The 14,153-nt window shown below is 36.8% G+C and overlaps 1 protein-coding gene across 1 annotated transcript in view; it reads right to left on the reverse strand.

Annotated features, from left to right (window-relative positions):
- The window catches only part of PLCL1 (phospholipase C like 1 (inactive)), a gene marked incomplete at its 3' end in the record, with an annotated part of 357,668 nt that overhangs the window by 44,038 nt on the left and 299,477 nt on the right, over positions 1–14,153 (reverse strand). The window contains exon 4 of the mRNA XM_079710337.1: positions 1,818–1,893. Within this exon, the coding sequence (XP_079566463.1) occupies positions 1,818–1,893 (76 nt within the window). The remainder of the gene's footprint in view (positions 1–1,817; positions 1,894–14,153) is intronic.

The following is a 14,153-nucleotide window of genomic DNA, read 5'->3' on the forward strand; positions in this document are numbered from 1 at the left end:
GACATGAGAAGTTACGAAGCAAATTCTTCCAACAGGTGGCATCCATCTTGTTTGTTCTCTGCCTGGTTTTTATATAAAATGGTGTAATGTGTGAATGGCTACCATATGTGAAGGATGCACATATCTTACTTTGCCTTATGAATCATCCATATGGCTTGACAGTAGGCCTGGAGCCCACATAGATAACAATGGTAATTAGTAAATGTTGAGTAAAAATAAAAAGCTTTTTTAAAATAGCATTCCTGGAAACACCCAAATGTGTCAGATTTGGGAATGGCCTTAAAATTATTTTTAGCTAAACCATTCCCCCAAGCTTGAATACTATAAAAAACATCACCATCATCTGTCTCTCCAGCCTTTGTCTTAGCACCTCAGAGATGGGAATCACACTTTCTTCTGGAAAGCTCATTCCATCTTTGGAAAGCTGTGACTGATATCAAACCAGTCTCTCTCCCTGAAACTTCTACTCCTTGGTGCTAGCTAGCCTCAGAACAACAAGGTCTAATCTCTGTGTCACAGTACAGCCCTTTAAATATTTGAAGAAAGATGTTGGATAAAGTCTACTAGAGTTTTCCCTTCCCCAGATTAAACATTCTAACATGTTTCAGCTTATTATAATTTCTCTTTAAGGATGACATCCAGGAACATCGTTCTCAAAATGGGATTGAAGTTGCCCACATGACGTAGGGTTTTACCACCACCTTCCTAGTTCTAGTGACTAGGCTTGTATTAATGCAGCCTAAAACCACATTAACTTTCCTGGTGCTAACATCACAAGCCCAGTACATAGTAAGAGCATGACTGCAGAGCCCAGACCTACACTCTGGCTCTACCACTGACTAGCTACGTGAGCATGAGCGAATTCCTGAAACTCGCTGCCATTAAATCTCCTCAATGGTGCAATGGTGATAACAAGAGTATTGACCTCATGGAATTGTGTGAAGATTAAATGAGTCAATACATACAAAACTCTCAAAGTAGTGCATGGTACATAGGAGCATAATATAAGTATTTTGTATTGTTATTATTTTCATGCTTCCTGTCAACGGAAACATTTAAACCTCCAGATCAGTAGCAAAGAGCACCATTTTCAAAGTTTGGTCTGGGTTCAAAGGTCACCTCTACCACGTGTTGATATGGGATTTGGGGTAATTTGCTCAATCTCTCAGAATCTCAGATGCCTCATCTCTAGATTGGGTATAATGATGACTACATTGCAGAGTTGTTATGAGGACTAAATAACATAGCATATGTGCTTGGTGTATCAGATGCATATATATCAAGCAACTCTCAGTGTCACCTTCCTTACTGCAGTCACTAATGTCTGTGTGTGTGGATCAGGGAGAACATGGATCCAAGAGAGATAAAAGTACTGGGGTGTGGATGAAGTGAAAATAAATAAACACAGCAATGTGCCATCAGAGACATGTAACCCATCCCACCCTTAAAGAAGGAACAAATCTAAAATGAGGACAAGTAAATGAGGCAAATGCCTAGAAGGTTAACAAGATTATGGTTCAAACTGTAAAAACAAAGTGTTTCTTAAGGGGCAATGTGAAACCACAGTTTCCATATCAGTAATAAAAGGCTTTGATCGGTTCCCAAATCACAAAAGTAAATTCAGAAACCCTCACCTTTCTAGACATCTTCAGATACCCCCTCTATATACACACAGACCACCTACCTACTATCATGTAGATCTCTTCTGTACTGAACAAAGGCTTCAGTGTAACTCAAAGTATAGTTAAACTTTAAAAGTCTGCCAAAAATCATCATTATGGTTTCTAAACGAAATGGGGGCAAGGGGGGAAGGTTACCTGCTTTCTGACACTGCACGATCTTTTCCTGGACTGTGTCTGCCATTTCTATGAGAAACCGGCTCTCTTGGATCATCTGTCACAAAATAAGCATTAAAAAGGTGGTTGTCAGAAATCCTTAAACTGGCACATTGGAAAGACAACATAAAGACCCACATGAAACTGCCAGTAATGGGGCACCCGGGCCATAACCACAAGAGATGGGAGAGGGAAGGATGATCTCTGCTCCAAGCCCCATCCACTCTAACACCAGCTAGAGTCACCTACGTTATGGTTGCTCCACTTATGTAATACGCCTGGCACACCATGGGTGCCAAGTCAATAACTGTTGAATAAATGCATACACACTCTCTAAGTCCCAGATCACATTCATGAACACCTCTTATTTTATCCCCTCGCCCCAGAGTTACTGCAACATCAAGGCAAGTGGTACTGGAACAACAGCAATGAGATATCAGAACAGGGAATCACCTAGTGATGAGGTAAAGAACTACAGGACACATCGGTGAAGTCGGCAAATTGGATTTAAGTGGCGCAAAGATGGTGGAGTCCTGGTCCTTCGTCGAGAAGGGCTCCAGCTCCATTGGCAAGAATGAACTGTGGGTCATATTCACCAGCAATTCCACAGAGCTTGTAGGCCACAATACTGAAATGGTGTCCCTGTCCTCCACATTTGGGTAGAAAGAAAAAAGACCAAGAAATAATTAATATACTGAGTGAAGTAGGGAAAATAGGACAGCTGTCGGAGAGATGAAGAAAAGAGAAATCTGTATGTGAAGAAGGGGGAAGATGAGAGTAGGTAAAGAAGTTGTGATCAGAAAGACAAGGGATTGGGGCCCTTCTTTTGAAATGACTAAAGAAAGGCACCGGGGCTTCCCTGGTGGTGCAGTGGTTGAGGGTCCACCTGCCGATGCAGAGGACACGGGTTCGTGCCCCGGTCCGGGAGGATCCCACATGCCGTGGAGCAGTTGGGCCTGTGAGCCATGGCCGCTGAGCCTGTGCGTCCAGAGCCTGTACTCCACAACGGGAGAGGCCACAACAGTGAGAGGCCCGCATAATGCAAAAAAAAAAAAAAAGAAAGAAAGAAAGGCACCAATAGGCAAACACTTCCTGAATTTCCAGCCACTCTTCTACTCCTAATAAATGTTGTCCCTTTTAATCTGACTATTCCATGTTTTATCTGTCTGGCTCAATAATCTGAAGAGAGTTCAAGGCAGAATCCAAAGTGGACATAAAAAGTCTTGAGTAAGACATTCTTCAAAATTAAGTGCTGTTGTACAAGATTGTAGTTTTATACAATCACTTTCAAATATACAGTGGTTTATGACTACAAATCTTCAAATGGAAAAGAACATTTGAATCATGAATTTTTAGTGCCTAACAACTCTATAGAAGTAAAATCAAATCATTCATTCATTTAACAAATATCTACTCAGCAGGCACTATGTGTAAGCACTGTAGTAACTACAAGGGGTATGATACATGGATGAGCAAAAACAGACACATTTCTATCTCCATGGAGTTCATAGTCTAGTACGGAAGTCTACTCAAATGATTAAATGACACATGATAATTAATTCAACCAAACTTCAATTACTGATATTTTCTGCCTAAAATGATAGTTTGAAGTGACTTATTTGGAGGGCTAAAGTGACTATTAAAACCATAAAACTAGACACCCAAGAAGGTCTAAGCTGCGTCAAACTTTTTAACTGCATTAACTCTTCCAACTCCCAAGAGGAAGTGGAATGCTTCTGAATAACAATTTCTCAAATGGTTACGTGTAGCCTGAGTTACTGCAGCTTCCAAGTGAAGGAAACTTATAGGCAAAGAAAGATTTAATATGAAGGGAATCTGATTTAGTCTTTTCTAAGTTTAGAAAGATGCTAAGTTTAGCATCTACCCATGCAGCATCAGTTGAGTTTTTATAATACTTTCAAAGTTATCAGATGTTCCAATTAATCAGATAGCATACAAAATGTTTTCATAAAATTCAAGCAAGGGAAACATTCATAAAGCACAAACACATTCTGTGACTTTACCATGAGCAAAATAGCCAATATACTGCACAATTTTAGAATCATTTTATTTTTAAGGCTAAGAGAATCTTAGCTATCAGGATCACATCCTGAATTTTGTGAAAAAGGAAACTAAGATTTATAAGAGTTAAAATCCTTGTCCAAAAAATGGAACTAATTAGTGATCAAACGGGAATTAAAATCCCGGTTTCCTGGCATCCATTTATTTTCATGAAAAAATAGCACCCTCTGATTTTGTCTAGCCTGGCCATGCCTTCACACATTCAGTCTTTTGAGCCTGAAATGTAGCTTTCCAAAGTCATCTGACCCAGCCCATCAGTAATAACATGAGGCCATGAGGTAATCAATCTATTTCAACCAGGTTCAAATATGTCCTTTTCAAGAAAAACTCCAAAAAGGGACAGCATTGGTAATTTCCTTTGATAATATCTTGACAGACATTCATTTCTCTTGGTTTTGCTCTCTGTGGAGAACATATGATACCATTATCTGATCTAAAAAAAAAGAAAAGAAACTCTATTGATTTGTGGCCAGCTTTTTTTTTTTTTTTTTTTTTGCAGTATTTTACTAAATATCTCCTCAGTGTTGAGTACAAAAGGAATATACTTCCTATATCCAAAAATGCCACAGCCTTTTCGTGAGAACCTGAGAAGGAAGTGTCATCTTCACCAAGGCTAACTCTTCTACCTCGACTTCCAATCTCACCTTTCCCTCTTCCCTTCAGGAACCCATTGCTAATGACCCCTTCTTTATTAATCTACAATTTCTACCTCTCCCCTGCTTTTTCCCTTTTCCATACAACATCTCCTACCTTAGAGTAAGCAAATAAAAACAATAACAAAATACTCTATTGGCCTTCAAGTGGTTGTCCTCATCAATCTTTCCTTAAAACACTAGCCCATGCTCATTGCTTTGACTCTTGCGGGACTCCACTGAGAACCCCAAAGTTTGGCCTCATCACAGACTACCCCCTGGCCAATTCTCAGTTCTCATTCTTGCCAGCTCAGCAGTTGACCCCACTTTATATCCCCGGATTCATTTATCCATTTTCATATCTATGCATCGATATCACCTTTTCCTTATCTTATTTTGTGATACTTATTTTTTCTAGTATTAATTACCCACACATGTACACAACAGATCCCTGCTCAAACCCATCATTGTCTTTTTTGAAATCCAATCTTTCTTTTTGTCTCTAGTCTTTTTTCCTAGGTTCTCCATTTTTCTATAACCTTACATATTCTTTTTTTTAATGTTTATTTACTTGTTTATTTCCTTATTAGTCATCCATTTTACACACATCAGTGAATACATGTCAATCCCAATCTCCCAGTTCATCCCACCCCCACCCCCACCACACACCGCTTTCCCCCCATGGTGTCCATACGTTTCTTCTCTACATCTATGTCTCAATTTCTGCTCTGCAAACTGGTTCATCTGTACCATTTTCTAGGTTCCACATATATGCATTCATATACGATATTTGTTTTTCTCTTTCTGACTTACTGCACTCTGTATGACAGCCTCTAGATGCATCCACGTCTCTACAAATGACCCAATTTCGTTCCTTTTTATGTCTGAGTAATATTCCATTGTATATATGTACCACTTCTTCTTTATCCATTCGTCTGTCAATGGGCACTTAGGTTGCTTCCATGACCTGGCTATTGTAAATAGTGCTGCAATGAACATTGGGGTGCATGTGTTTTTTCAGTTATGGTTTTCTCTGGGTATATACCAGTAGTGGGATTTCTGGGTCATATGGTAATTCTATTTTTAGTTCTTTAAGGAAACTCCATACTGTTCTCCATAGTGGCTGTATCAATTTACATTCCCACCAACAGCGCAAGAGGGTACCCTTTTCTCTACACCTCTCCAGCATTTGTTGCTTGTAGATTTTCTGATGATGTCCATTCTAACTGGTGTGAGGTGATACCTCACTGAAGTTTTGATTTGCATATCTCTAATAATTAGTGATGTTGAGTGGCTTTTCATGTGCTTCTTGGCCATCTGTATGTCTTCTTTGGAGAAATGTCTATTTAGGTCTTCTGCCCATTTTTGGATTGGGTTGTTTGTTTTTTTAATATTGAGCTGCATGAGATGTTTGTAAATGCTGGAGATTAATCCTTTGTCTGATGATTCATTTGCAAATATTTTCTCCCATTCTGAGGGTTGTCTTTTTGTTTTGTTTATGATTTCTTTTGCTGTGCAAAAGCTTTTAAGTTTCATTAGGTCCAATTTGTATATATTTGTTTTTATTTCTTTTAGGAGGTGGATCAAAGAAGATCTTGCTGTGATTTATGTCAAAGAGTGTTCTTCCTATGTTTTCCTCTAAGAGTTTTATAGTGCCTGGTCTTACATTTAGGTCTCTAATCCATTTTGAGTTTATTTTTGTGTATGGTGTTAGGGAGTGTTCTAATTCCATTCTTTTACATGTAGCTGTCCAGTTTTCCTAGCACCACTTATTCAAGAGACTGTCTTTTCTCCATTGTATATCTTTGCCTCCTTTGTCATAGATTAGTTGACCATAAGTGTGTGGGTTTATCTCTGGGCTTTCTATCCTGTTCCATTAATCTATATTTCTATTTTTGTGCCAGTACCATACCAGATTACTGTAGCTTTGTAGTATAGTCTGAAGTCAGTGAGTCTGATTCCTCCAGCTCCGTTTTTTTCCCTCAAGACCGCTTTGGCTATTTGGGGTCTTTTGTGTCTCCATAGAAATTTTAGGATTTTTTTGTCTATTTCTGTTAAAAATGCCATTGGTAATTTGATAGGGATTGCATTGAAGCTGTAGATTGCTTTGGGTAGTAGAGTCATTTTCACAATATTGATTCTTCAAATCCAAGAACATGGTATATCTCTCCAGGTGTTTGTATTATCTTTAATTTCTTTCATCAGTGTCTTATAGTTTTCTGCATACAGGTCTTTTGTCTCCCTAGGTAGGTTTATTCCTAGGTATTTTATTCTTTTTGTTGCAGTGGTAAATGGGAGGGTCTCCTTAATTTCTTTTTCAGATTTTTCATCATTAGTGTATAGGAATGCAAGAGATTTCTGGCATTAATTTTGTATCCTGCTACTCTAGCAAATTCATTGATTATCTCTAGTAGTTTTTTGCTGGCATCTCTATGATTCTCTCTGTTTAGTATCATGTCATCTGCAAACAGTGACAGTTTTACTTCTTCTTTTCCAATTTGTATTCCTTTTATTTCTTTTTCTTCTCTGATTGCCATGGCTAGGACTTCCAAAACTATGTTGAACAATAGTGTTGAGAGTGGACATCCTTGTCTTGTTCCTGATCTTAGAGGAAACATTTTCAGTTTTTCACCATTGAGAATGATGTTTGCTGTGGGTTTGTCATATATGGCCTTTATTATGTTGAAGTAGCTTCCCTCTATGCCCACTTTCTGAAGAGTTTTTATCATAAATGTGTGTTGAATTTTGTCAAAAGATTTTTCTGCATCTACTGAGAGGATCATATGGTTTTTCTTCTTCAATTTGTTAATATGGTGTATCACATTGATTGATTTGCATATATTGAAGAATCCTTGAATCACTAGGATAAATCCCACTTGATCATGGTGTATGATCCTTTCAATGTGTTGTTGGATTCTGTTTGCTGGTATTTTGTTGAGGATTTTTGCATCTGCATTCATCAGTGATATTGGTCTGTAATTTTCTTTTTTTATATAGTATCTTTGTCTGGTTTTGGTATCAGGGTGCTGGTGGCCTCATAGAATGACTTTGGGAGTTTTCCTTCCTCTGCAATTTTTTGGAAGAGTTTGAGAAGGAGGGGTATTAGCTCTTCTCTAAATGTTTGATAGAATTCACCTGTGAAGCCATCTGGTGCTGGACATTTGTTTGTTGGAAGATTTTTAATCATGGTTTCAATTTCATTACTTGTGATTGGTCTGTTCATACTTTCTATTTCTTCCTGGTCCAGTCTTGGAAGGTTATACCTTTCTAAGAATTTGTCCATTTCTTCCAGGTTGTCTATTTTATTGGCATAGAGCTGCTTGTAGTAGTCTCTTATGATGCTATGTAATTCTGTGGTGTCTGTTGTAACTTCCCCTGTTTCATTTCTAATTTTATTGATTTGATTCCTCTCCCTCTTTTTCTTGATGAGTCTGGCTAATGGTTTATCATTTTGTTTATCTTCTCAAAGAACCAACTTTTAATATTATTTATCTTTGTTGTCCTTTTCTTTATTTCTATTTCATTTATTTCTGCTCTAATCTTTATGATTTCTTTCATTTTGCTAACTTTGGGTTTTGTTTGTTCTTCTTTCTCTAGCTCCTTTAGGTGTAATGTTAGATTTTTTACTTGAGATGTTTCTTGTTTCTTGAGGTAGGATTGTATTGTTATAAACATCCCTCTTAGAACTTCTTTTGCTGCATCCCATAGGTTTTTGGATTGTCGTGTTTTCATTGTCACTTGTCTCTAGGTATTTTTTGACTTGCTCTTTGATTTCTTCCGTGATCTCTTGGTTATTTAGTAACGTATTGTTTAGCTTCCATGTGTTTGTGTTTTTTACGGTTTTTTTTCCCTGTAATTGATTTCTAATCTTATAGCGTTGTGGTCAGAAAAGATGCTTGACATGATTTCAATTATCTTAAATTTACTCAGGCTTGATTTGTGACCCAAGATATGATCTATCCTGGAGAATGTTCCATGCACACTTGAGAAGAAAGTGTAATCTGCAGTTTTTGGATGAAATGTCCTATAAATATCAATTAAATCTATGTGGTCTACTGTGTCATTTAAAGCTTGTGTTTCCTTATTAATTTTCTGTTTGAATGATCTGTCCATTGGTGTAAATGGGGTGTTAAAGTCCCCCACTATTATTGTGTTACTGTCGATTTCTTCTTTTAGAGCTGTTAGTAGTTGCCATATGTACTGAGTTGCTCCTATGTGGGTGCATATATATTTATAATTGTTATATCTTCTCTTGGATTGATTCTTTGATCATTACATAGTGTCCTTCCTTGTCTCTTGTAACATGCTTTAGTTTAAAGTCTATTTTATCTGATATGAGTATTGCTACTCCAGCTTTCTTTTGATTTCCATTTGCATGGAATATCTTTTCCCATCCCCTCACTTTCAGTCTGAATGTGTCCCTAGGTCTGAAGTGGGTCTCTTGTAGACAGCATATATATAGGTCTTGTTTTTGTACCCATTCAGCAAGCCTGTGTCTTTTGGTTGGAGCATTTAATCCATTCACATTTAAGGTAATTATTGAGATATATGTTCCTATTACAATTTTCTTAATTTTGGGGGGTTTGTTTCTGTAGGTCCCTTTCTTCTCTTGTGTTTCCTACTTAGAGAAGTTCCTCTAGCATTTGCTGTAGAGATGGTTTGGTGGTGCTGAATTCTCTTAGCTTTTGCTTGTCTGTAAAGCTTTTGATTTCTCCATCGAATCTGAATGAGATCCTTGCTGGGTAGAGTAATCTTGTTGTAGGTTCTTCCTTTTCATTACTTTAAGTATATCATGCCACTCCCTTCTGGCTTGTAGAGTTTCTGCTGAGAAATCAACTGTTAATGTTATGGAAGTTCCCTTGTATGTTATTTGTCATTTTCCCTTGCTGCTTTCAATAATTTTTCTTTGTCTTTAATTTTTGCCAATTTGATTACTATGTGTCTCGGAGTGTTTCTCCTTGGGTTATCCTGTATGGGACTCTCTGCACTTCCTGGACTTGGGTGGCTATTTCCTTTCCCATGTTAGGGAAGTTTTTGACTATAATCTCTTCAAATATTTTCTCGAGTCCTTTCTCTCTCTCTTCTCCTTCTGGGATCACTATAATGCGAATGTTGTTGCATTTAATATTGTCCCAGAAGTCTCTTAGGCTGTCTTCATTTCTTTTCATTCTTTTTTCTTTACTCTGTTCTGCAGCAGTGAATTCCACCATTCTGTCTTCCAGGTCACTTATCCGTTCTTCTGCCTCAGTTATTCTGCTATTGATTCCTTCTAGTGTAGTTTTCATTTCAGTTATTGTATTGTTCATCTTTGTTTGTTTGTTCTTTAATTCTTCTAGATCTTTGTTAAGCATTTCTTGCATCTTCTCGATCCTTGCCTCCATTTTTTTTTTTGAGGTCCTGGATCATCTTCACTATCATTATTCTGAATTCTTTTTCTGGAAGATTTCCTATCTCCATTTCCTTTAGTTGTTTTCCTGGGGTTTTATCTTGTTCCTCCATCTGGTACATAGCTCTCTGCCTTTTCATCTTGTCTATCTTTATGTGAATGTGGTTTTTGTTCCACAGGCTGCAGGATTGTATTTCTTCTTGCTTCTGCTGTCTGCCCTCTGGTGGATGAGGCTATCCACCTTACATGTTCTTAATTCCCTTTCAAATTGAGTACTGAAAACTAAACTTACAGCTTTTAGTAGGATTATACCTATGGAAAATATAATACTCAAGTATCAGAAAATAAATTTTAAAACTTTATTACTTTTTTGAGACAAAATAAATTCAGGACCAAAACATACAACAAACACTATGATTCAATTTCTCTTCAAAATCTTCCAAGTAAATATTTGTTAACCCCATAGTGTAAGAAGTTTGCTTTTCCCATAGTCTAATAGATCACTTCATAAAGAGATAATCAAGTGTGATTTAACCTTCAACATAGAAGAGTATCCCCGAGGATAACTTTAAAACCTTTAGTAACAAAAGTCATAACTTTAAAACACGTCATAATTAATATTCTCAGAACTTAAAATCATTGCTCATGTGAACTTTTGTCATAAGAGCATTTGATCCTCTTCTCTATGGGAACAGCTTCCATTGTATTTAGAAGAATAATTTTATTCTATTTTCTGCAGTCAACTTTCAATTCTTAGTAGTTATAGAGAAAACAAATAAGATGGATGGCTGAAATGTACCAACAATTCCAAACCACATTTAAAGCAACAACTTCAACCTTTCCCCCCAGCTAAGTAATTTATCTAAGTTGTTAGGAAGGGAAAATGGTTGATTTGAGTTTCATGTCCTTCCTAGATCTCTACAGATACTGACGGAAATGACATACAAAGTGCTAAAGCCAAGGAGAGAAGGTGAGAAGCATGTCTTTAGATAATCCCCCAGCTGGGCAGTCAGTAGACAGCCAGCCAAGGCTAAATTGACTCAGTAGATAGATAGAATCTGGCAGCAGCCTGATTTACATATCTGATGTCTCAACCTGAGCTCCCAGTTGCCTTTGCTGTTATAGTAATACAAAGAGCTTTTCTTTGGTTCTGTCACATGAATATCTCCTAATGCATCTTATTTCCTAGCCACAGCTTTGAATCTAAAAGAATAGAGGACTTACCCACATAAAGGTTGGCATTACTTTAAGCATTAGATGTGTCCTGAACTGGGGAGTGTAAAGTTGTCAGTTAAGATCAAAATCATTTATTTAAAACAAAGACTTTACTGAAGGGGACAGTAATGCTTTTACTCAAAGGTAGATTAAATTGTCTAACCTGTGTGAAAAAAGGCTGTCTTTCCAGCTCAATAGGGAGTTTGACTAATTGCCTAGGATCATTGCAGAGTCAATGTACCTATTTAATGGTACTGAAAAGATGAGATTTCATCAAATCATGACTCAGAAACCTTCCATAGATGCCAATTTTACCCTGAATTACATCTAAGTTCTTAGAACCACAGAACTTTATATCTAGAAGTAACCTTAACAACCATCTGTCATGAACAACCCCATTTTACAAATGAAAAAACTCAGGCCCAATTGACTTACCTTAAGCCACATGGCCAGTTAGTGGAAAAGTTTAGACTAGAACTCAGGCATTCTTGAGGTGCAGAAATTATAAACTGTTCTGTGCTGCTAATATTATATTAGAGTGTAGAATTCCTATTGCAAGTGCAAGTTGGTGATAAACATTTTATAAATTAGAATTGACCAAGTAGAGCAACATGAAACATTTTTGTCATGATTGCTTCCCCCTCCAAGTCTACCTTGCAACACACTTGAACCAGTATAGATATTCTTCCTATGAAACCTAGTAAGCAATGTACTTACTTGTGTCCACTGTTTTTTCAGGAAGGAGTTATCAAATTTGGAAAGGCAATCATTTAAGAATATGTGAGTCAAGAAAAAGTCAATCTACTCTAGACCTATTAAGAAGACAAGTAATTAATCTGTCTCTATCTTCCTTCTAATCAAAATGCTGGGTTTTAGTTTTTAGTTCTATAGTGGCTCATCTGTTCAAATTGTTTAAAATAAGACTTGAATTTTATTAAACTTGGTACATTTTAATATCTGATTGTTGTTACAAATACATTTGCTAAGTAGAATGAAGATAATTTCCTTTAATTTTTAATTTACTTAAACGTTTTAAATCAGATGGTTAAAAAGCACTATTGATAGATGGGCGTCTTTTGGTTTTAAGCAAAGTCAGTCCTGTAAGATTGTTAATTTTTGGTGAAACAGGAACACATATAAGGTTAGAACATTTGCAAGCTTACCGGAAATCCACTGTCTTTGGTGTATGTGATGAAGTAAGTATTCTCTGTCCTGGAACCAGCTCTGAATCACTTTTCCTAGCCTGATTTATAATAGAGAAGGACAGGGGAACTCACACAGAGCAGGCCAAAGGACCTCTATCTCCACATCAGTAATAGGATCTACTGCATGAGCAGCTTTCTGCATAAAAGGATCATTTTATCTTTTCTTTTCTCCAGTTGTTCTGTTTCCAAAATATAGTTGTCAGCTATATCTTGAGTAATCTTGAGTAATCATTAGAAATGTTTGTTTTTATCTCACTATGATTAAAATTTAGTTCATTCATAAAATTATCAGAAAGTTCATGAAGTTTAGTCAGTTCATGAAGTAGTATATGATCTCTAAGGGGTTTTTGTTTTTTGTTCTCTAGGATTTTCTATATACAACATCATTTTATCTGTGGGTAGAGATAGTTTTACTTCTTTCCTTCCAATAGAATGTCTTTTTTTCATTTTCTTGCTTAATTGGCTTGGCTAGAACCTCCAGTGCAAGGTTGAATAGAGATGGCAGGAGGAGGATCCTTGTCTTGCGCCTGATATTTTTTATCATGAAAGGGTGTGTTGACTTTTTCAAATGCTTTTTCTGTATGTATTGAAATGGTCATGTGATCTTGTCTTTTATTCTATTAATATGATATTTAACATTGAGTTATTTCCATATATTCAAGCAGTCATTCATTCCCAGAATAACTCCCACTTGGTCATGTTGTATAATTCTTTTCTACATGTTGCTGGACATGGTCTTCTAGTATCCGTTGAGAATTTTGCTTTCCTTTTTAATAAGGTATATTGGTCTGTAGTTTTCTTTTTTACAGATGTGTGTCTGGTTTTGGAATCAGAGTAATGTAGGTCTGATAGGATGAGTGGGGAAGTATTTCCTCCTTTTCTATATTTTGGAAGACTTAGTGAAGTATTGGCATTAATTAGTTTTTAAACTTTTGGTAGTATTCACCGTTGAAGCCAATGGTGACTAAACTTCATGAACTTTCTCCAGAATTTTCAGGCCAATTTGACGATCTCACACTGCCTTAAACTAAAACTGTTTCAAGAACTTGAATATTCAGGAATGCAAAGCAAACTTTGAGGATGCATGCACAATATTCCACAAAGGAGCCCCCCATGAGATACTTACTTATTGATGCATCTGTGATATCCTGTGTCCTTGGGACCCTGGTACCAAGTGGAAATGCTGCCAACTCTCAAGATGCTGACATTTCCCCCAATATACAAAAAATGTATCACAAGACATTGCCACACCCCAGAGTAAAAGAAGTTTCAATGCACTAAATGCACAACATCTTGTTTTTAAATAAACAGCTCTGGTTGAGCACATGCCAGTGGGCTGTTCTTTTTTTTCCAGGTTCCATTACTACACAACCCAACGTACTTTTTAAAACGCAAACTAATATAAAGTTTCACACAAACTTCATAAGGAGAGAGAATGATGGAGAGAGAGTGACTTTGACTTAATTTCAATCTAAACTTATCTCAATAAGTAAAACTACATTGGGGGACTGTTGACAACTTTTTCCCATCCTGAGAGAAGAGACTGTATTTAATCCAACCATTATGTTTGGCTTAATTGTGATACCGGCCAGTGTATTGATTCCATTGCAAGAGTGATAAAAGATACTGATTGGCTCTTTTTGCTAGATTCCTAGTCATGCTAACATAATCAACTCTTCTCCAAATCACACAACAGAGGAAAAGATTAAATAACACTTGACTCATGTTATCTAGGTTGTTTTGATTTTATGTTCAGAAAATCTGTTGCTCATATCATAGCAAAGTTTTAACTTTTATG

This window comes from Hyperoodon ampullatus, assembly GCF_949752795.1.
Source record: "Hyperoodon ampullatus genome assembly, chromosome: 8".
NCBI classification, from domain to species: Eukaryota; Metazoa; Chordata; class Mammalia; order Artiodactyla; family Ziphiidae; genus Hyperoodon; species Hyperoodon ampullatus.